The 21,772-nt window shown below is 38.4% G+C and overlaps 1 protein-coding gene across 27 annotated transcripts in view; it reads right to left on the bottom strand.

The window, feature by feature from the left end:
• Ppfia2 (PTPRF interacting protein alpha 2) overlaps nt 1-21,772 on the bottom strand; it is a 513,258-nt gene that overhangs the window by 165,184 nt on the left and 326,302 nt on the right. For 25 of the 27 annotated variants that reach the window (XM_060377987.1, XM_060377984.1, XM_060377986.1 and 22 more), the window contains one exon: nt 17,533-17,607. The exons of the other annotated variants lie outside the window; for them this stretch is intronic. In XM_060377987.1, coding sequence (XP_060233970.1) covers nt 17,533-17,607 — 75 coding nt within the window. The remainder of the gene's footprint in view (nt 1-17,532; nt 17,608-21,772) is intronic. 27 annotated transcript variants of the gene reach the window in all.

Here is a 21,772-nt window from a genome sequence, read left to right as displayed (position 1 = left end):
GTTGTTATGCTACTGTTGTATTGACTGTCCAGAGTTTTGGCCTTTATCAGTAGGATTCTAATTTATTAATCTAACTCTAATACAAAAACATTCCACTATACCACTATGCCACTATTATAGTCCTAAGCTCAAGACTGTAAGCCTCCATAATGTCTATCCTTATACTAAAGTTAAAATCAAGTGAGTTTCTCTTTTACTTCATAAAAGGCTTTTGCCTTTTCAGAGTTCACCTTAAAAAGTACTTATGCCGTTAACACATATGTATGTCTACTGCCTTTTTCTCAATGCACAGTACAATTGTGATACTAACACATCTAAAGTTTTATCTCCTTCTTAAAACTTAGAAGTAATTCCTGTAAGCTGCAGAAAGTCCACCTAAATCTACCTCTCAGGACAACTAGACTCCAAATAAGTATTGCACTTATTGCCTATCTCAAAAGGTGGGACTCCTCCCTTTCCCTGGTTTTGGGACTTCCTTTCCTGGCTACCAGACTACTGTTTACTGCATACAATCACTGGCTAGATTGGTGAGTTCACTCCATTTTCTCAGCATACACACCTCTCTTGGTAGGGGAAGCTTGACCAGAGAGCTCTGGCAACTTCCCACTATCTTTTGACATGGAGGGACCCCCCCCTCAGCCGTAGCCTTAATTGTCTAGGTTTGACCCTCTATGCTGACTTTCACTTTAGGGCCACACTCTCCCTTGGGCGATACACCCCCTCTATGGGTTCCTGCCTCCTCGCTCACTCATGGGAAGGTCCCCTCTCCCACACGGTTCCTCTACTTCTCTGCCCCCAATGGGAGATGCCCAGACACCTGTCCCTCCAGACAGGCTGGAGAATTTCAGATTTCTACACCTAGTGTCAGCTGGCACTAGGGCCTCTAAGTTTGCATGCTTCTGTACCCAAACCTTACCTCAATGACAGATTAAAAACAAAGCCTTCTTTAAATATTGCCAGTGACTGGGTAAATAAAAATCTCCTCCAGGTAGACAGAAGTTCCCATGTACAAGCCTCATCAATCCAAACCTTTCAATGTATACCTACAGGATTTTCTCTATACTCAACTTTATCTTTTGCCTATATATGTGTTTCAGTGTCCTGCCAGACAAATGTTTCCTATAGCCACAACAGCACCAAAGCAGCTACAGGTGTTCAGCTCTGACCTCACGGACTTCCAACAAGCTGGACCTGCACCTTCCCTCCCAGCCATGGGTGCTCTCACAGACCTGGGAAAGCATCAAAGCAGCCTATTCTTCCTGGACTTGGCCAACACTTCAGCCTTTTGACCTCCCTACATCACCCCCAGTGTCAGCAGGAAGTAGCCAGAATAACCCGTTATTCATTTGTTGTTAACAAAAGGCTGAAGTGCTGTGCTTCAGGACCAGGACCTGCGGCTCCAGGTTCTCCCAGTGTTCCCCAGTCCCTACCCACTGCCATGCATGGCTGGCAACTCTCTGTTGACAACCCTCTACCCTAAGTTTTCCAGGGCAGAGACTTCTCTTATTCTTAACCTTGCAACCTGACCATTTGTTGCTATAACTCCTCTCTCTCTCAACCTCTTGCATGACAACCAAAAGCTGCTTCCAATGAGCCTAAATTTATATACTTTAACTTACCTTATAAAAGGCAGCCCAAGCTCCCTATTTTTAATTATAGAAAAAGAGAGGAATGTTGAGATCAGTAAGCAGGCACTTCTACAGGCAGCCCCAAGGGACCTGACAGACTAGTTATCAGGCATTTGTGAAGATACCGAGACCACCCGCTGACCACCTGGAACTACCTGCACATGCCGTGGGTCACCCTATAAGAGAACTGGAGCCCTCCACTCTATCTCTCTTCTTCTTCCTCTCTCTTACTCTTCCTCTCTTACTCTCTTCTCTATCTCTCTTCCTCTCTCTCTGTCTGCAACCCCCTTTTCTTAATAAACCTCCCACATGGAACCGATCTCGTGGTGTGATTTGTGAACACACGTGTAACCTCCACATTGGTGCGCTCGTCCTAACATTCATCCTTTCCAATTTGTATCTTTTTGATCTTCTTTATCTGTCATACTGATCTAATGAATATTTCAAGTTTAATATTTAAAAGATTTGGAGAGAGTGGATAACCTTGCTTGTTACTGGTTTTAGTGGAATTTCAATTTCTTTGAGTTTCTCTTCATTTATGTTGATATTGTCAATGGGTTTCATGTAAACAATCTTTATTATGTTATTTATTATCTTTATTATGTCCTTTTTATCCCTAATATCTCCAGGAACTTTATCATGGAGGAGTTTTTAAAGAGGTTTTTTTGTTTTTTGTGTTTTTGTTTTTTGGTGGCATCTAACAATTAATTAAGTTCTTTTTCTTTTCTTTCAGTTTATTTACCTACAATAGATTATATTTACTAATATGAACCATCCTGTTTCCCTGGGATGAAAATTAATTGATTATGGTAGATTATCTTTTTGAGGTTTTCTTAGATTTGATTTGCAGGTATTGTATTGAGATTAATTTGCATCTATGTTCATAAGAAAAACTGGTTTATGTTGAGAAATTTTAATTCAGCAACATGGCTGCTCTGATCATATCCAAGACCTAGGTCTGCGTGATCTGGCTGTAATGTAGACACATTCTTAGTATATACTTTTAATCCCAAACAATGAAGGCTAAAGTTGCTTTGTACAAGAAAGCACATATGTTAGAAAGTGATGTCTAATTGAGAGGCAGAAAAAATGACAAATCAGAGAAAGATTTGACAGAATAGGATATTGCCAATTCTCACAAGAATGAAGAGGAAAGAGGCAACTTAAGAGAGAGAAGGATAGGGAGGTGAGAAGCAGTTTTACCTGGACTGTTGTTCAGAGAGAGGTTTCAGAGAAATAATAAGCTAGACACAGAAGAGAGACAAGCCAGAAGATGAGAAGGGGCCAGAAGATTAGAACAGTTTGACTCCAAAGAGAGCAATTCAGTCAGAAACTGAGAGAAGTCATTGTTGGTATAATGTTCTTGTGGAATGTACAAAATTTATCCTTGTTCATTCAAACTCTGATTTTTCTAACCCACTATCTAGTTTCAATCAACATTGCATTGTGATGCATATTCTAAGCATCACCCATCTCAAGTTTGTGTAAACATGCCACCATTTGTTCTCTGTATTATCAATAAAACAATCAAACACAATGCTGAGCAATGGAGAGAATAGGGTGGGACATCCTGATCTGGAGGGGAGGAGAAGGAATTGAGAGAGAGGACTGGGAGCAGCAGAGATCAGCAGGATAGGACTTGGTACTAGGAGGAGAAATGAACTGGACCTAAGATATGACTAAAAGCAAGTATATTGCTGGAAATTCTGAATGGGAGGAAGCTATGCAGGCTTGGAGGTTTAGGATGGAGTAACTATTGCCCAGCATTGTGCTCTAGGGTAATTAAATAAATCCTAGTGTCTGTGTGATAATTTGGGTATACAGCTGGTTTAGGAATTACCACCCATTAATTAAAAGATAAATCAATCATAAATATTAATATTCAACAACAAGTCATTTTGGATCAGTCAGCTTGGAGAGGAATTTGAGCCAGAACTGCTGAGTTGAACCAGCCAGCCATAGTTCAGAAAGAACTAGAAAGGGTAAGCTTATTCAGCAGTAAGTATCAGAGGCTGAAAATATTCTAGATATAGATTAGCTTTTACAGAGACTAGAAGCTTCTAGAAGTAAGCCTAGGCTAGCAGAGGAAGTCAGTAAAGACTGCAAGGCAGCAATTACTTCAGGCAAATAAAAGATACTCTCACAGGTTTATAAATATCTTTCTTTGTTAAGTTTGGATATAAGAATAACTGTGGCTTCATACAACAAATTGGGCAATGTTCCTTCCTTTTCTACTTTGTGGATAGTTTGAGGACTATTAGGATTAATGCTTCTTTAAATTCTGGTAGAATTCTGCACTAAAACCATTCTGCCCCAAGGTTATTTTTGACTATGAGATTTGAAGGACTGCTTCTATTTCATTAGGTGTTACTGATGTGTGTAAATTGATTGTATATATTGATTAAACTTTGGTGAGTGATATATATCAAGAAAATTATGGATTTTCCAATTTGGTAGAGTATAGGTTTTTACAGTTCTTATGATTATCAGGGTTTTCTTGGTGTCTCTTGCTGTGTTTTCTTTTTCATTTCTAATTTTCTTAATTTGAACTTTTTGTTAACTTGAATAGGGTTTATTAATCTTATTGATTCTCATAAAGAACCAAATCAACATACCAGTGAATGGCAGACTTTTGATGAGGAAACCAGAAACACACACAGCAAAAAAGATAGCATTTTCAACAAATGGTCTAGAAGGTACAGTTAGGAAATGGAATTAAAATAGTCAGTTATATATGAAAGGGGTTGGCTGGAATGTAAGCACCAAATGTAAAAGGGGAGGAAAGACAAGGATGAGGGAGGGGGATTTCAGGAGAGACCTAAAATGAAAGGCCATTTAATCATACTATGGAAACATAATTCAGTGAAATCTCCCCAAAATATATACAAAACAAAAGTGATCTAAATGATATCACCAAATAAATAATGAAGGAGAGTCTTTACTGTTCAACTTTTGTCACCAAATGAAGTTTCAAGTACCAGGATTTAGTTACACCTAATTGAGTTTGTTGATAAAAAGGGCCTGCAGAAACACCCTAACAAGGCCAGTTCTTTCCAAGATTGTAAGTTACTCTCCATAAACTGATAGCAAATCCTCATTGCCAGATACAACAGCTACACAATTAATTGAATAGGAATTATTTGAGTCTTCCCTTCTATGTTTTAGCATATTTGGTACAGGAAGGTACTCTGAACACTACCAAAAAAAATGTAAACAGCAATTCAGATGCAAAACCTTTGCTGTACAATGGTATACCGTCTGCAAGATATGTTAGGGCAATTTTGGAATAAAGCTTATGGGAGTAACCAACCTATATATGATTTGACCTAGGATGAGATGGAACACAAACCCAATACTGTCTGAGTGACCAAGAACCATTGACCAAATTGCCCAGACTCCCTGTGGAGGGAGGAGATCATCAACCCACCCACAAACTTCTACCCAGAATCTACCCTGCCTGCAAGATGTTCAGAGATAAAAAATAAAGCAGAGATTGAAGGATTGTGCAACCAATTGCTAGCCCAACCTGAGACCTATTCCACGGGAAAGAACCAACCCCTGATATTATTGATGACACTCTACTGTGTTTGCAGAGGAAAGCCCAGCATGGCTACCCTCCTAGAGATTCTACCCACCCAAGGATTGAAACAGAAACAGACTCATAGCCAAACAAACGAAGGACGGTGGGTAAGGGAGTCTTATAGAAGAGTGGCAGAAAGAATAGAAGGACCCAGAGGAGAGAGGAGTACAAGAAGACCAACAGTTCGAACTAACCTGGGCCCAGAGGGTTTTGCAGAGGCTGCAGCACCAAGGACTATACATGAACTAGACCTAGACTTTCTAGACATATATACCCAATGAGCAGCTTAGCCTCAATTTTGGTCCCCTAGAAAATAGATAGGGGCTATCTCTGATATGGTTTCTGTTGCATGCTTTTCAATCATTTTCCCCTGGAGGGGCTTCCTTGGTGGGATACTGTGAAAGAGAAACTCCCGAGACCTCGAGACCTCATGTGACTGGATGTTGCTAGGATAGACTTGTAGGGAGTTGAAAACGCCCCTTTTTTGAGGGACAGGGCAGGTGGAATAGGAGGAGGACAGAGGGATGGAGGAGGGGGCTGGGAAGAGAGGAAGGAGGGGTCTAAGATTGAGATGTAAAGAAAGAAAGAAAGAAAGAAAGAAAGAAAAGAAAGAAAGAAAGAAAGAAAGAAAGATAAAACAGTAGCAATAAAATGACTCCTAATGACATTCTGCTTTACTCATAGATCAGTGCTTTCCTTAGCCATTGTCAGAGAAGCTTCCTCCTGCAGCAGATGGGAACAAATAGAGTCCCACAGCTAGACATTAGAAAGTTATTATTCAGAGAGTGAAAGACCTTCGAACACTGGGCCCAAATGGGATATCTCTATCAAATTCCTCCCATCATGGTTCAGGGAACACTGCAAAAGAGGAATAAGAAAGAGCGTAAAAGCCAGAAGGAATGGAGGACACCCAAAAGTGAAGGCACTCCATATCAATATGACCAAAACTCGCGGAGACTGAGCTGCCTATTGGCTGCATCTGAGCAGGGGGTCCAGGTCCTCTTCATGCATGGTCCTTGGCTGGTGCATCAGTCTCTGCAGGACCCCCATGGACACAGATATGTTCTCTCTGTTGGTCTTCTTATGGAGCTCCTGTCTGCTCTGGGTCCTTCTATTTCCAGTCTTTCATAAGACTCCCCGTGCTTTGGCTATGAGTCTTAGCATCTGCTTTGATTACCTGCTGTATAGAGTCTTTCAATTCAATGTTTTTATGCTATTTTTATGTGAGTGAAAGAGTGGGTCTCTGATTCCTGTACTTCCTCTTAGCCTCTGTTTCTTCTGTTTGTTTGTCTTGTCCAACGTTGACATGTTAGTTGTTGGTTTATGTTATTATATTTTAATTATAATTTATTTTGGTAGCATTCCTTAGACGCCTTTGGTTTTTGTTGTTGTTGTTGTTCTTGTTGTTTATTTTCTTCTAATTGGAGGCAGAAATAGAGTAGATCTAGAAGTAGGGGAGATTGGGAGAGACTGGGAGGAGTAGAGGGAGAGAAAACTGTAATCAGGATATATGATGTGATTTAAAAAATTCCATTTTCAGTAGGAAGGAAAAATAAAAAGAAGAATGAAAAACCAAACTTACTGTAATTCCTCATGTGAGAGCTAATGAAGATCTGATCTACATGCACTTCAATATAAATAGAATTAATAACAACAAATGGATGTGGAGAAATTATAGACATAGTCACACAGGTAGATTGCAATTCCCAGAATTCAGAATGAAGAGAGTTGGAAGATAGTCACTTTTTAAAGAAGGGCAGAAGAGTGATACAACAAAGGAAATACTGTTTTGGGACCCATCCCAAAGGAATTACAATAAAAAACTGTCAGGATTATTGTGATGATAAAGATGCATTTACAAAGAAGGACCCTGGTGATTTATATAAAAGTCAGTAGCTTTTATTATCAAGTGTTCAATACAATAATCTAGCCATCATGAAAATGACATCTGAATATAAGACAATTATTATTTTTTATTTATTAGAATGCTAACAGGTCATAAACAACCCAAAACCTCTAAGTGCATTTTGGTACATATACTCACTAAGAGTGAAAACAACCAATAACTTCACTACATATAAATATTTTCGTTTTCTTAATCTAACATATTATTATAATTTTTATTTACAAAAATACTGGCATTATTAAATAAAACCTTATACTTTTTACAAAAAAAAAAATTTAGAAAATTTACCAGATTGGAACTTATATTATTTTAACAAATGTACTTATTTTATTATGTTAACAGCCATGTTGACTCTAAAGTAATAACATATAAAATAAATGAAGATACCAGAATAGGTGATGTCCTTGGGAAAATTAAGGGGTACAGAGGGTGTCTCTGACATGAACTCAGTGGCTGGCTCTTTGATCACCTCCTCCTGGCAGGGAGGGGTGCAGCCTTGCCAAGCCACAGAGGAAGATGATGCAGCCAGTCCTGATGAGACCTGACAGGCTAGGGTCAGATAGAAGGAGAGGAGGTCCTTTGCTATCAGAGGACTAGGGAAAGGACATAGGGAAAGAAGAGGGATGGTGGGTGGGAACGGGAGGAGAGGAGGGAGGGGGCTGCAGCGGGGATACAAAGTGAATAAATTGTAATATATATATAAATAAAATAAAATTTAAAAAAAGAAAATAAGATACAAGCTAAGCACACCAGGTGCTGGGCCTCCCAAGCTTGGAGAGCACAGTGGAGAGACCCCAGGACTTCCCAGAAGACATCTGGACTGGCATCCCAGTCTCCAGCTGCAGCAGGACTTCCTAACCTGGCAGCAGCAGCAGCACTGAGCTGGCAGAGCACATCAGTCCTCCAGCATAAGACCAACCAGGGCCAAACCAGAGAGCAGAGAGCTCAGATACCCCAATCCCTGCCGATGTGACCTGCTTGAGAGTGAATATGCCCGTGAGTGTCTGCAGAGCTGAAGATCCATGCCCCTTCTAAAACAGAAGCCAGGCATCTAACCTCTCCCACCCACATATCCACTGTGGGAAACAGAGGTTCACTCGGGACATTGAGGCCCCTGCACTGCGACATCATCATTCCAGGGTCCCGGGTCTGTTGGCCACCATACTGGCCCCGCAGGGTCTCTCAGCCACTGACTGCATGGCCCGCCCAAACCCTCAGTGACAGATAATACACTATATACCCACCAATGCCAAGCAGACCCGCCATACAAGCTAAGCACACCAGGCGCTGGCTCTCCCAGGCTTAGAGAGCACAGTGGAAGGCCCCCAGGACTTTCCAGAAGATGTCTGGACCGGCATTCCAGTCTCCAGCTGCAGCAGAACTTCCTAACCTGGCAGCAGCAGCAGCACTGAGCTGGTGGAGCACATTAGTCCTCCTGCATAAGAACAAGCAGGGCCAAACCAGAGAGCAGAGAGGCCAGATATCCCAATCCCTGCCGAAGTGACCCGCTTGAGAGTGAGTGCACCCTTGAGTATCTGCAGCGCCCCAGATCCAGGGTCCTTCTAAAATAGAAGCCAGGCATTGGACCCCTCCCACCCACATACCCACTTTGGGAAACAGAGGGTCACTTGAGACATTGAAGTCCCTGCTCTGTGGGTCCAATTGAAGAGTTAAGGCAGTTAATGCCAGAAATTGTGCTGCAACCATCACTAGCACCTGCTACATACATAGACAGTGCAGAGCCCCTCCCACACACTCAAGGGTTCAACATTATCTATCACTTTGTCCCTCGAGACACACCTCTACGCACATTTCCACAAACACACACACAAACATACATACACACACGCATGTGCCTGCATTTGCTCCTTTTGTGCCTGCATAATTTTCTCCCACAGGTTCAGCTAGTCCACCAATGTACACACTGGGGCCACGGGACCTCGCTCAGCTTACTGTAGAACTCTCCAGATGCCAGAGAAAGACAGTACCAGTCTGAACTGCAGAATCCAAAAACAAACAGGGAAGGTTTCAGATAAGCCAATGGCCAGGAATAGGCAAAAGAACACATCCAACATAAATCAAGACATCATGACTTCATCAGCCACCCCCAAAATTGATGGATGCTCCAATTCATCAGAAGCACAGGAAAATGACTTTCAAGCTATGCTTACCCAATTATTTGAGGCTCATAAAGAGGAAACAAACAACTCTCTCAGAGCAATAACCATGCAAATTCAGAGAGTTAAAGAGGAAATGAACAAATCTATCAACGATTTGGCCAGTCAATTGGAGGTAAAGAAAGAGGAAGTGGGCAAAATTCTTAAAGAAACACAGGCAAACATAGCCAAACAAATAGAGGCACAACTAGAGATAAAATTAGTGGCATACAGAGAGGAAATGAACAAAAAAATAGAGACCATCATAGAGAGACAGGAATCCACATTCAAACAGATGAAGGAAATGGTGCAAGGCATGAAAACAGAATTAGAATCAATAAAGAAAAAAGCCCTTGAGAAAAAGCTTGAGCTGGAGAACTTGGAGAAAAGATCAGGAACCATACAGGTAAGCATCACCAACACAATACAAGAGATGGAAGAGAGAATCTCTGGGGCTGAAGATACACTCACAGAAATTGATACTTCTCTCAAAGAAAAAGTCAAATTAGAGAAGTTCCAAACACAAAATATCCAAGAAATCAAGGATGCCATGAAAAGACGATATCTAAGAATATCAGGCTCCAAGGTCCAGAAAATATTTACAAGAAAATCATAGAAGAAAATTTTCCCAACTTAAAGAAAGAGATGTCCATAAATATACAAGAGGCCTACAGAACACCAAATAGACTAGACCAGAAAAGAAACACATCACGTCACATCATAGTCAAAACACTAAATCTACAGAACAAAGAAAAGATATTAAAAGCAGCAAGGGAAAAAGGCCAAGTAACAGATGAAGGTAGACCTATCAGAATCACACTGGACTTCTCATCAGAAACTATGAAAGCCAGAAGGGCCTGGGCAAGTGTCATGGAGACTCTAAGAGATCACAAATGTCAACCCAGACTACTATACCCTCCAAAGCTTTCAATCAACATAGATGGAGAAAAAAAATATTCCATGACAAAACTAAATTTATGCAATATTTATACAGCAAACCAACCCTACAGAAGGTACTAGAAAGAAAACTCCAATCCAATGAAAACAACTTCACCCAAGAAAACATAGCATACAGATAATATCCCAACAAAAATGAAAAGAAAACAAGTAATGAAACACAGTAAGACCACCGACTCCAATATAAAAGGAACTAACATTCATTAGTCATTATTATCTATCAACATCAATGGGCTCAACTCTCCAATAAAAAGACACAGACTAACAGAATGGGTGAGGAAAAAGGATCTAACATTCTGTTGCATCCAAGAAACGCACCTCTGCAACAAAGATAAACACTACCTTAGAGTAAAGGGCTGGAAAAATGTCTTTTAAGAAAACAAGCCCAGAAAACAAGCTGGGGTAGCTATCCTAATATCTAATTAAATAGACTTTCAACCAAAATTAATCAAAAAAGATAAGGAGGGACACTACATTCTCATCAAAGGAAAAATCCACCAAGAGGACATCACAATTCTGAATATCTATGCCCCAAATACAAGAGCACCTACATTCATAAATGAAACATTACTAACACTTAAATCACATATCGATCCCAACACCTTGATAGTGGGAGACTTCAACACCCCACTTTCACCAAGAGACATATCATCATCTAGACAGAAGCCTAATAAGGAAATAAAGGCACTTACAGTGGTCCTAAATCAAATGGACCTAATAGATCTCTACAGAACTTTCCACCCAAACTCAAAAAAGTATACCTTCTTTGCAGGACCTCATGGAACCTTCTCCAAAATAGACCATATAGTTGGTCACAAAGCAAGCCTCAACAGATACAAGAAGATTGAAATAATCCCCTGTATTCTATCTGACCACCATGGAATAAAGCTGGACATCAACAACAGTGGAATTAGAAAAAAGCCTACAAGCACGTGGAAACTGAATAACTTGCTGCTCAATGATAGCTGGGTTAAGGAAGAAATAAAGAAAGAAATTAAAGACTTCCTAGAATTCAATGAAAATGAAGGTACAACATACCCTAATTTATGGGACACAATGAAAGCAGTGCTCAGAGGAAAATTCATAGCACTAAGTGCCTTCAAGAAGAAATTTGTGACATCTCATACAATTAGCTTAATGGCCCAACTGAAAACCCTAGAGAAAAAAGAAGCAAATACACCCAATTGGATCAGACGGCTGAAATCAATCAATTAGAAACAAATAAAACTATTCAGAGAATCAATGAAACCAAGAGCTGGTTCTTTGAGAAAATCAACAAGATAGACTAAGCTTTAGTTAAACTAACTAAAAGACAGAGAGAAACTATCCAAATCAGCAAAATCAGAAATGAAAAGGGGGACATAAATACTGATACCAAGGAAATACAAACAATCATTAAGACATACTACAAAAGCCTATATGCCACAAAATTTGAAAATCTAAAAGAAATGGACAATTTTCTTAATAGGTTCCATTTACCAAAATTAAGTCAAGATGAGGTAGAAAGATTGAATAGTCCTATATCCCCCAAGGAAATAGAAGCCATCATCAACAGTGTCCTTTCCAAAAAAGGCCTGGGCCAGATGGATTCAGTGCAGAATTCTAACAGACCTTCAAAGAGCGCTAATTCGAGTTCTCTCCAAACTATTCCACAAAATAGAAACATTACCAAACTCATTCTATGAAGCCACAGTCACCTTGATACCTAAACCACACAAATACCCAACAACAACAAAAAAAGAACTTCAGACCTATCTCTCTTATGAACATTGATGCAAAAATACTCAATAAAATACTTGCAAACTGAATCCAAGAACACATCAAAGATATCATCCACCATGACCAAGTAGGCTTCATCCCAGGCATGCAAGGGTGGTTCAACATATGGAAATCCATCAATGTAATCCACCACATAAACAAAATGAAGGAAAAAAAAACACATGATCATCTCTTTAGATGCCGAAAAAACATTTGACAAAGTCCAACACCCATTCATGTTTAAAGTCTTGGAGAGATCAGGGATACAAGGCACATACCTAAACATAGTAAAGACAATATACAACAAGCCTATAGCCAACATCAAACTCAATTGGAGAGAATCTTAAATCAATCCCACTGAAATCAGGGACAAGACAAGGCTACCCTCTCTCTCCATATCTCTTCAATACAGTACTTGAAGTCTTAGCTAGAGCAATATGACAACTAAAGGAGATCAAGGGGATACAAATCGGAAAGGAAGAGGTCAAAGTGTCACTATTCACAGATGATATGATAGTAAACATGAGCGACCCCAAAAATTCAACCAGAGAGATCCTCCAGCTGATAAACACCTTCAGCAAAGTGGCAGGATACAAAATCAACTCAAAAAATCAGAAGCCCTCCTGTATACCAAAGACAAAAGGACCGAGAAAGAAATTAGGGAAACAACACCCTTCACAATAGCCACTAATAACATAAAGTACCTTGGTGTGACTGTAATCAAGCAAGTGAAAGACCTGTTTGAGAAAAACTTCAAGTCGCTGAAGAAAGAAATTGAAGAAGATATCGGAATATGGAAAGATCTCCCATGCTCATGGATTGGTAGGATTACAATTTTGAAAATGGCCATCCTGACAAAAGCAATCTACAGATTCAATGCAATCCCCATCAAAATACCAACTCAATTCTTTACAGACCTTGAAAAAAAGATTCTCGGCTTCATATAGAGAAACAAAAAAACCCAGAATCTCCAAAACAATCCCGTACAACAACAGATCATCTGGAGCTATCTCCATCCCCAATCTCAAGCTGTACTACACAGCAATAGTAATAAAACCTGCATGGTATTGGCATAGAAACAGAAAGGAGGATCAATGGAACCAAATAGAAGACCCAGAAATAAACCCACAAACCTATGAATACTTGATTTTTTACAAAGAAGGGAAACCATTCATTGGAAAAAAGACAGCATCTTCAACAAATGGTGCTGGTCTAACTGGATGTCTATATGCAGAAAAATGAAAATAGATACATATTTATCACCCTACACAAAACTAAAGTCCAAATGGATCAAAGACCTCAACATAAAACCACATACTCTAAATTGGTTAGAAGAAAAAGTGGGGAACAGCCTAGAACTCATTGGCACAGGAGACAACTTCCTGAACAGAACACCAACAGCAAAGGCTCTAAGAGCAACAATCAATAAATGGGACCTCATGAAACTGAAACCTTCTGTATAGCAAAGGACACTGTTGTCCAAACAAAATGAATGCCTACAGACTGGGAAAGGATCTTCACCAACCCTTTATCTGACAGAGGGCTAATATTCAGTATATATGAAGAACTAAAGAAGATAAAAAGCAACAAACCAAGTAATCCAATTAAAAAATGGGGAACAGAGCTAAACAGAGAATTCTCAATAGAGGAATATTGAATGGCAGAGAAACACTTAAACACTCAATGTCATTAGCCATTAGGGAAATGCAAATCAAAACAACCCTGAGATTTCACCTTACACCCATTAGAATGGCCAAGATGAAAAACTCAAGTGACAACACATGTTGGAGAGGTTGTGGAGAAAGGGGAACCCTCCTCCACTGCTGGTGGGAATGTAAACTAGTACAACCACTTTGGAAGTCCATCTGAAGCTTTCTCAGAAATTTAGGAATAGTGCTTCCTCAAGACCCAGTTATACCACTGCTAGGTATATAACCAAAATTTACTCAAGTACACAACAAGGACATTTGCTCAACCATGTTTGTGGCAGCTTCATTTGTAATAGCCAGAACCTGGAAACAACCCAGATGTCCATCAATGGAGGAATGGATACAGAAATTGTGGTATTTTTACACAATGGAATACTACTCAGCAATCAAAAAGGAGGAAATCATGAAATTTGCAGGCAAATTGTGGGATCTAGAAAAGACCATTCTGAGTGAAGTATCCCAGAAGGAGAAAGACAAACATGGTATAGACTCGCTTATATAAACCTGCAAGATATAAACATAATGAAGTCTATACACCTAAAGAAGATAAACAAGAAAGCAGACACGGGGTAAGATGATCAATCCTCACTTAGAAAGACAAATGAGATGTGCATTGAAGGTATGACAGGAGTCTACCGCAGAAGGCATCTGAAAGACTCTACCTAGCAGTGTTTCAAAGCAGATTCTAAAACTCATAACTAAACCTTTGGCAGGAGGGGAGTTAGTATGACATGGAAAAGATAGGAGCCCCACAAGGACCAAATATATCTGGGCACAGGATCTTTTCTGAGACTGACACTCCATGAAGGACCATGTATGGATATAACCTAGAACCTTTGCTCGAATGAAGCCCGTGGTAGCTCAGGGGAACAGGGACTATTTCTGACAGGAACTCAATGGCAGGCTCTTTGACCTCCCCACCCCCAAGGGAGGAGCAGTCCTGCTGGGCCACAGAGGAGGACTTTGCAGCCAGTGCTGAAGATACCTGATAAAACAGGGTCAGATGAAAGGGGAGGAGGTCCTTTCCTATCAGTGGACTTGGAAAGGGGAAAGGGAGGAGACGAGGGAGGGAGGTTGGGATTGGGAGGGAATAAGGGAGCGGGATACAGCTGGGATACAGAGTTAATAAAATGTGACTAATAATAAAAAAAATTAAATTAAATTAAAAAATAATAGGTGCTGCTAGAAATGGCTACAATCCTCTCTGGGTAGAACTGACTAGACAATCTGAAGTTGAGTTTCAGTTTTGCCTTTGCTCAAAACTAGACCTCAAGGAGGAGAATATTACATAAAGCATAAAAAATGTAAATCATCTTTAAAATATTTTAAGACATAAATGTCAAATTCATGTATAGAATTAGAAGACACGCTAAAAAAGTGAGAGATAGCAAGTAAGTAACAGAATGGAAACACTGTAGATTTAATTATATAAGATACAGAGAACAAACTATCAGCTTGTATATACTTATAAATACATTTATGTATGTGTATGTCAAGATATGTCTCGTAATCTAAATGTCTGCTTCCTGAGTTTTCATTTCTAGATTCATTCCTAAATCCCTTGTTATCTGAACAGTTACTATCACTATCAGAAACTCAGGAGCCCAAGTGATGTCATAACAGTACTCCAACTCTCCAGGGTTGCTGCATGTGGTCAGAAAATGATCCCTTTGAGGGTAATCCAAACTGTGTAAGTACGGAGAGAGTGACTTGGCAGGTAGTGTAAGTACGGTTATTTGTTCGTGTCTGCTTTTGATTGTGTGTGACCAGCTTCCTACACTGGTGCTGCCATGACCCTGCCACAATGATGGGGTTAATCTAGAATTATGAACTGAAATAAACCTTCTCTCCCTTACACTGCTTTTATGTGGGAATTATGTCCTAGCCACAGAAAAGAAACTTAGATGGCTTGTCTTCCTTTTGTATGGCAACCCCGCTAGCCATTGTGCCCTTTCTCTACCTCAGGGTAGAGAACCTCAAAATTCCTCTCTACCACAGCTCCTCCTCTATATTGTGGTGACCCCTCAGTCAGAAAATTATTTTTATTGCTACTTCATTAATGTAGTTCTGCTGCTGTTGTGAACAATCATGCAATCACCTGGTATGCAGTATATCTGATACACAACCTCTGTGAGATGGTCATTTAACCCCCAAAGGGGTTGTGGCCTACCGGGTGACAATAGCTGTTCTAGCTAAAGTTCATTACTTTTGACTATTCTAGTCATCACTCCTGGAGCCTACAACAGCCTAAAAACTACTTTGTAAAAACTAAGCTACTTTAAGGGAGCAATACAAAGTAGTTTGTAGTAGACAGAATTTGCTACCTTTTACAAAGGTATGGAAATATTCTGTGTTACTGTAAAAAAAATCATCAAATAAATAAGTTTGTTAATATATTTTGACAAAATATTTTGGTAGAAATTCTTACTAATACTTAGTATTAACATTAACCTCTCATATGTTAAATTATAAAAAATACACGAAGATACCCTCCTTTATTTTATTTTTATATTCACTACCAGTAAAACAAATATCACTAGAATACATTTCTGGACGGGGTGTGCACTTGTAAGTAAACATAAAATTAGATGTAAATGAGACTATTTATTTTCTAATAAAGACCCATATTTTTATTGCGTGTATATGTTTTGGTTATTCAAGTTCTAATAAAATAAGAATAAACCCTAAAGCTTTAAAAAACAAACAAACAAACAAACATCTTTACATCTCCTTTTTTTTCTTTTTTCAACTGAAAATATTTTTTTCATACAGTATATTCTGATTGTCTCTTCCGTAACTTCTCTGAGATACTCAACCTCTCCACCCACTGAAATTTTCATTCTTTCTTGCTCTTTCTCATAAACAAAACAAACAGAATCAGTAATCGAGAAAAAAAAAGAAATAAAGTGAAAACAAAGTTTAACGGGATAAAAGAAACAAATGTACAAAGGAGCAAAGAAGCAAGAAAAACGTAAGAAATACATAAAGACTAGGAGACACGAATAACAAAACCTTTGACTATAAACTACAATATAGAAGCAAAAGGCCTGTAGGATGAGAAAAGAAAGAGGGGAGCCCAGACAAAGCATCAAGAGACAAAAGCCCTCCCCAAATACCACTTAATTCATTTGTGCTGGCCATCTACTGCTGGACATGCCTCTTGACCTTAGGAGTGTTTGTATGCTCAGTGAGACTTCAGTGAAGAAAATTCTTTTGTCATTCGCAAGCAGTTATCAGTTAGAAATAGCTCCCGGGAGAACACCAGGGAAACGAGGTCTTTTAAACACAGCATGACAGAAGCACATGTGGACTCACAGAAGCTGTGGCAACATACACTAGGCCTGAACATGCCTGGGACCAATGGGGTATCAGCTCTTTGAATCTTAAAGGGGTCACTTTAAGTGATTTCTTTGATCTTCACAAAGATGCTAATTCAGTGGTGCCACTAGGTGTGGGCATATTGCTTTGGGAAGAGAGCAACAGGAAGAGTTTGAGGGGAAATGATACATGTGTTCATCAGTGGTATTTATTTCATTTCTAGCATTTTCAAAGCTTTAGAGGTACTTGACACAAATTCCAGTTTCAGGGCTGGGCTTTACTCCTTTCAAGGACAGGTTTTCTAAATACCCACCTCACTAGCCCTTGGTGGCTTCTCTTTGGTTTGAAGAGTCAGAAGTCAGAAAGTAGGCCCCTGGCAACTCATTTAAATGGGAATCATTCAGCAGCACAGACAGGACATAATTGAGTTTGTGACAGGTTTAATGAAAGCAACGTGTAACAGAAGGGCTAGCAATGTTAGTAATAGTGGGCCTCCAATGAGGGAGGGGCGGTGTGTTACCTCCTGATTAGCTGCAGCTAGTTCCTCTTCCAGTGCAGAGACTCTTTCTAAAGAAACCCTCAGTCGTTCCCTTACCTAGAAGAAAAATCAAAATATGTGCAGTAACGTACATCCCAAACACAGGAAACCGGTGCTGAAGCCATCATTAACATCAGAGACAAATGATCAAATTCTTCAAGCATTTGTAGCCCTAAGATCTCAGAATGATTCTAAACCTGGCATGACCAACATAAAAAAACAAAAAACCAAAAACAAACAAACAAACAAAAGTGTTGTCACCTCAAAGGCATCATTGTTTCAAGGGATGTCCTTGTAGCAAATCCTTTTGTAGGTGAACTGATAGATCTTCCAACAGGGTCAGAAACTGACTGGCTTTGCTGCAATTTCTGATTCATAGTAAGTAGGGACATAGCTCAAAAGCATAACCATGTCATCACTGCAAACTAATGAGTGATTAAGCATGAAAATAGGCAAAATAATTCTTGAAAATAAGTGAGTTTTATTTTGGCTTCCAGTGCCTTACTTCAAATGTGATTTGTTTAAAAGCAAAGGCTCCTGGAAACTTGAAAATTGATATGAATTTATTTGAGTGCCTGAAAAGTGTTAATGATTTTTGGAATATCCACCTTGTATCGAGTTACCAGGGGGAAAGGCATGGCATTCTGTAGAACTATGCACGTAGGCAGTTGAGTTTGAAAGCAGTGATGTCTTAAAGTTGTTTCCTATGCATTTGAAATTCTCAGGACTGTTTCTTGGATGTATGCTTTCTGACAGCTTCCAAAATTGAAACATGTGTGGTGCTGGTGCCAGTCAAACTCTAACTCTTGGAAGACTAAGGAGGAAGAGTGAGTCAAAGGCCACACCGGGATGTAAGCAAGTTACAGGCCAGCTTGGTTGACTTCACGAGGCCCTGTCTCACAAGAAAGCAAAAAACAAACCAAGTCAAAATAAAAAAGTAAGGGAAGTCCCAAATCATTGTATGTTTCACTGATACATAAACTTTATATTACATTTACCAAAGGGAAACTACACTGTGTAAATATATACTTAATGATTATAGTAGTTTAATTTGCCTCAAACGTCAACAAACCATAGATATGAGACACAATTCATCACAAGTTTTTATTATGTATAAAAATGCATTTTCTGTTTAAATGTTATAGAAGTTTTCAATAAATATGAGTTTTAATGCTGTAGTTATGTTTTATGCATGGATTTTGTTATGTAATTGATTGTGTATGTTATCATTTTCTATTTTCTTACATAATAAGTTTTAAGTAGGAATATAAGATAAATACAGAAAATACATGAATTTTATTAAATTTTACAGTTGGAATAATCACGTTACTTGTTACTTATGTAAGAAGAAGAGCGAATAATGTTTCTTTAACTTTAAGGCCAAATACAAATTTTAATGATCTTAGTTATTAATTTTAGTATTATATGTGTGTACAGTTAGGTGACTGAGTTTGCCTACCTGTTGAGGCATCCAAGTATGCTATTACATTCTAATTTTTGGTGTAGTATCAGTGCAAAATAAAACAATATCTGGCATTTAAAACTTCTTCACAGAATCTCTATTTAGCTATATCACATTGGTTACCATGGCCTGGCTTTAGACAAATTTTAAATCACTCAGAAGAGCAGCACAGAATTAATTCTGATTAACAAGTGGGCAATGTTCAGATGGAAGCCTTGGCTGATTTGACTTGGAAGACTGTATGTAATACGTGGTGTGTCGTTATAAATGGGTCTGGCAATCCTGGGTAACGAGAACAACCAGGAGACGTCTGAGTATACTCAGTGATCCTGTGCACAAAACTGATCAGGTCACATTTACAGGGCCACAGAGGCGTGGAAGTGCCACACTTCAGTTGAAATGCTGCTGCATTACAACTTTCCTAATTTAGTGTTGGATTTAAATAAAGATCTTCTGGATGCAAGCTGTACTGTAGGTTAAAATATCTAATTAGCTATTTCTGTTAGCTTGACAATCTCAGCTACTGATTTCTTTTACCGTAAGTTAAGCACTGCAAGAAATAACAGTTGTGAGGACTATCAAGAAATATGAATAAAGAATTAGCTCTCCATAAATTTGCAGGAGTTTTGGCCAACAAGAATATGTTAATCCCAAATTAATGAATCTAAACCATCTTTATATAAAAATAAACACATTTTAACTATAGTTTTAATTAATAATAAAAATGCAATAAATCTGGCCGCCACTATCAATAAAGAATGCACCAAAATTATTAACTTTGTGTCTCCATTTTACACAAAATTTCAATGCATAAAATGTTTACTTTATTTACCAAACTTTGTAAGGAAAAGGAAAGAAGGCAAATATGTAACCTTTCCAGGGATAAGAATTTGATCATTTTTTTGTTATCTGGTTGGTTATAATCATATCACAGGTATCACAAATGTTTTCAGTCCCTGCTCTGTCACAATCATTGTACCAGCAGAATATCATACATAACTTTTTTAGAATCCTATTTCTTGTTGAATTGTGTGCTCTTATATGTTTAGGTAGATTTGACATGTCATGAAAAACAGTAACTGTTTAATTTTGGTCTAACGAACAAGCACACAGTTTTAGTTGTCAGTTGTCCCTACCCTAACCTTTCTCTTTTTACTGGATTGAACTGTTGCTGTCATAAAGTTTTCCCTTACCTGTATTGCTTTTTATATAGGTAAATGCTAACTGCCAATTATATTGTTTGTATTCATCAGAAATTTTTATTTCTACACTTTTCATTATTTCTGTTTTCTTTGAAATGGTAGAAAAATTGTTTAGTGAAATATTTGCTTTCAAAATTTACTTCAAGGAGATGGTAATTTCACCACAGAAGATTAAAAGAAAACAAGTCCCTAATTATAACAAATGTATCACCCAATGAAGAGACTGATGGAAAAAGTGAATATTCCAAACTGAAATTGAGGCATTACAGGGTTTCATTGTAGCAATTGCTGATTATAAAATAGAAAAAAAATGTGAGGAACGCTTCTTACACTACATGTTCAAGTTCAGTTTGACTGCATGGTATTTACCTATGAAAATATAATTGAGAGACATGTACATACATTTACATATTTGATGTGTTTTGAGTTACATTTGTCATAATGGAGGCTAATTACTCTTGGTTTTAGTTAAACTTGAAGAGTTTACTTATGTTAGTGATTGCATAAGTGAACATAGATATTTAAAACTGCCACTGCTAGCCATTATAACTGTTAAGACCCATGTTCAATCTTTTATAGTTTATATGTTAAAGTCTGAAGTCTATTTGCCCGAGGCAAAGTTAATTTCCTTTTCTTATTTTTTTCTCTCAGCTTTTATAGCCATAGCACTAGGTTAAAATGCGAATTGGTTATTTATACACCTGTGGATTTACTCCCCATTTTCATCAAAAGCTGAGAGTTACTGCCAGGGAAATTGTTTACAAAGGCACTTATGTACAAATTAGGACCTCAATAAACAAAATAAATGTCATTTAAAATAAGTACCTGTGCCAAGAGGGAGCTCAACTTCATAGTTTCAAACTTTTAACAAATGTTGACATTTTCTGATGCTAATAGAGTATCAATTAACATTAGTTGATAACTGTCCTTATAGGTAGCAGTGGTTCAAAGCCGTGCATGTTATAACGGAGATGACCCAGGAGTTCAAGGAAGATACAGTTATTATCTTTGTCTCAAAGAAGTAGATATATAGTAAAGTTAAACCACGTGAACAGATCTGTCTACCCCATAGGGGAACCTCAGCAATTTATGTGGATAAGTTCATAAATACCAGTTCAGTTGCTCATGAATTTACCAGTATCTATGGCACTTATGTCAAGTTTATAAATACTGTAATTGTTCAGAGAGCTATATTAAGTACTTCCTTTAGCTATAGTAAGCTGATAGAACTTCTATATGATAACTATTTTATATTCATCCAAATGTACTCAAACAATCAGGTTATTGTCATAAAAGCATTTGTTAATTTTTACCCTGGGCAATACACACTCACTCTTTTAAGTGATGTCAGAGTTCTTACAGGAGACATGAAAAATAATCACATATTCTCAGATACATTTATTTAAATTATTCAATATAGTTATGTTTTTGTTTTCTGGAAAGGCCATGCTTTTCTCGGTGATCCAGGTCATTGTCGGTATTGGTGCTACATATTGTGCTATCTGTCTGTGGCTTAAAAACACATACTTTTATTCATTCTTTCATATTTAGGTAAGAT

This window comes from Meriones unguiculatus, chromosome 2 (assembly GCF_030254825.1).
Source record: "Meriones unguiculatus strain TT.TT164.6M chromosome 2, Bangor_MerUng_6.1, whole genome shotgun sequence".
In the NCBI taxonomy this organism is placed as follows: domain Eukaryota; kingdom Metazoa; phylum Chordata; class Mammalia; order Rodentia; family Muridae; genus Meriones; species Meriones unguiculatus.
This window is presented reverse-complemented; position numbering and strand designations above follow the sequence as displayed.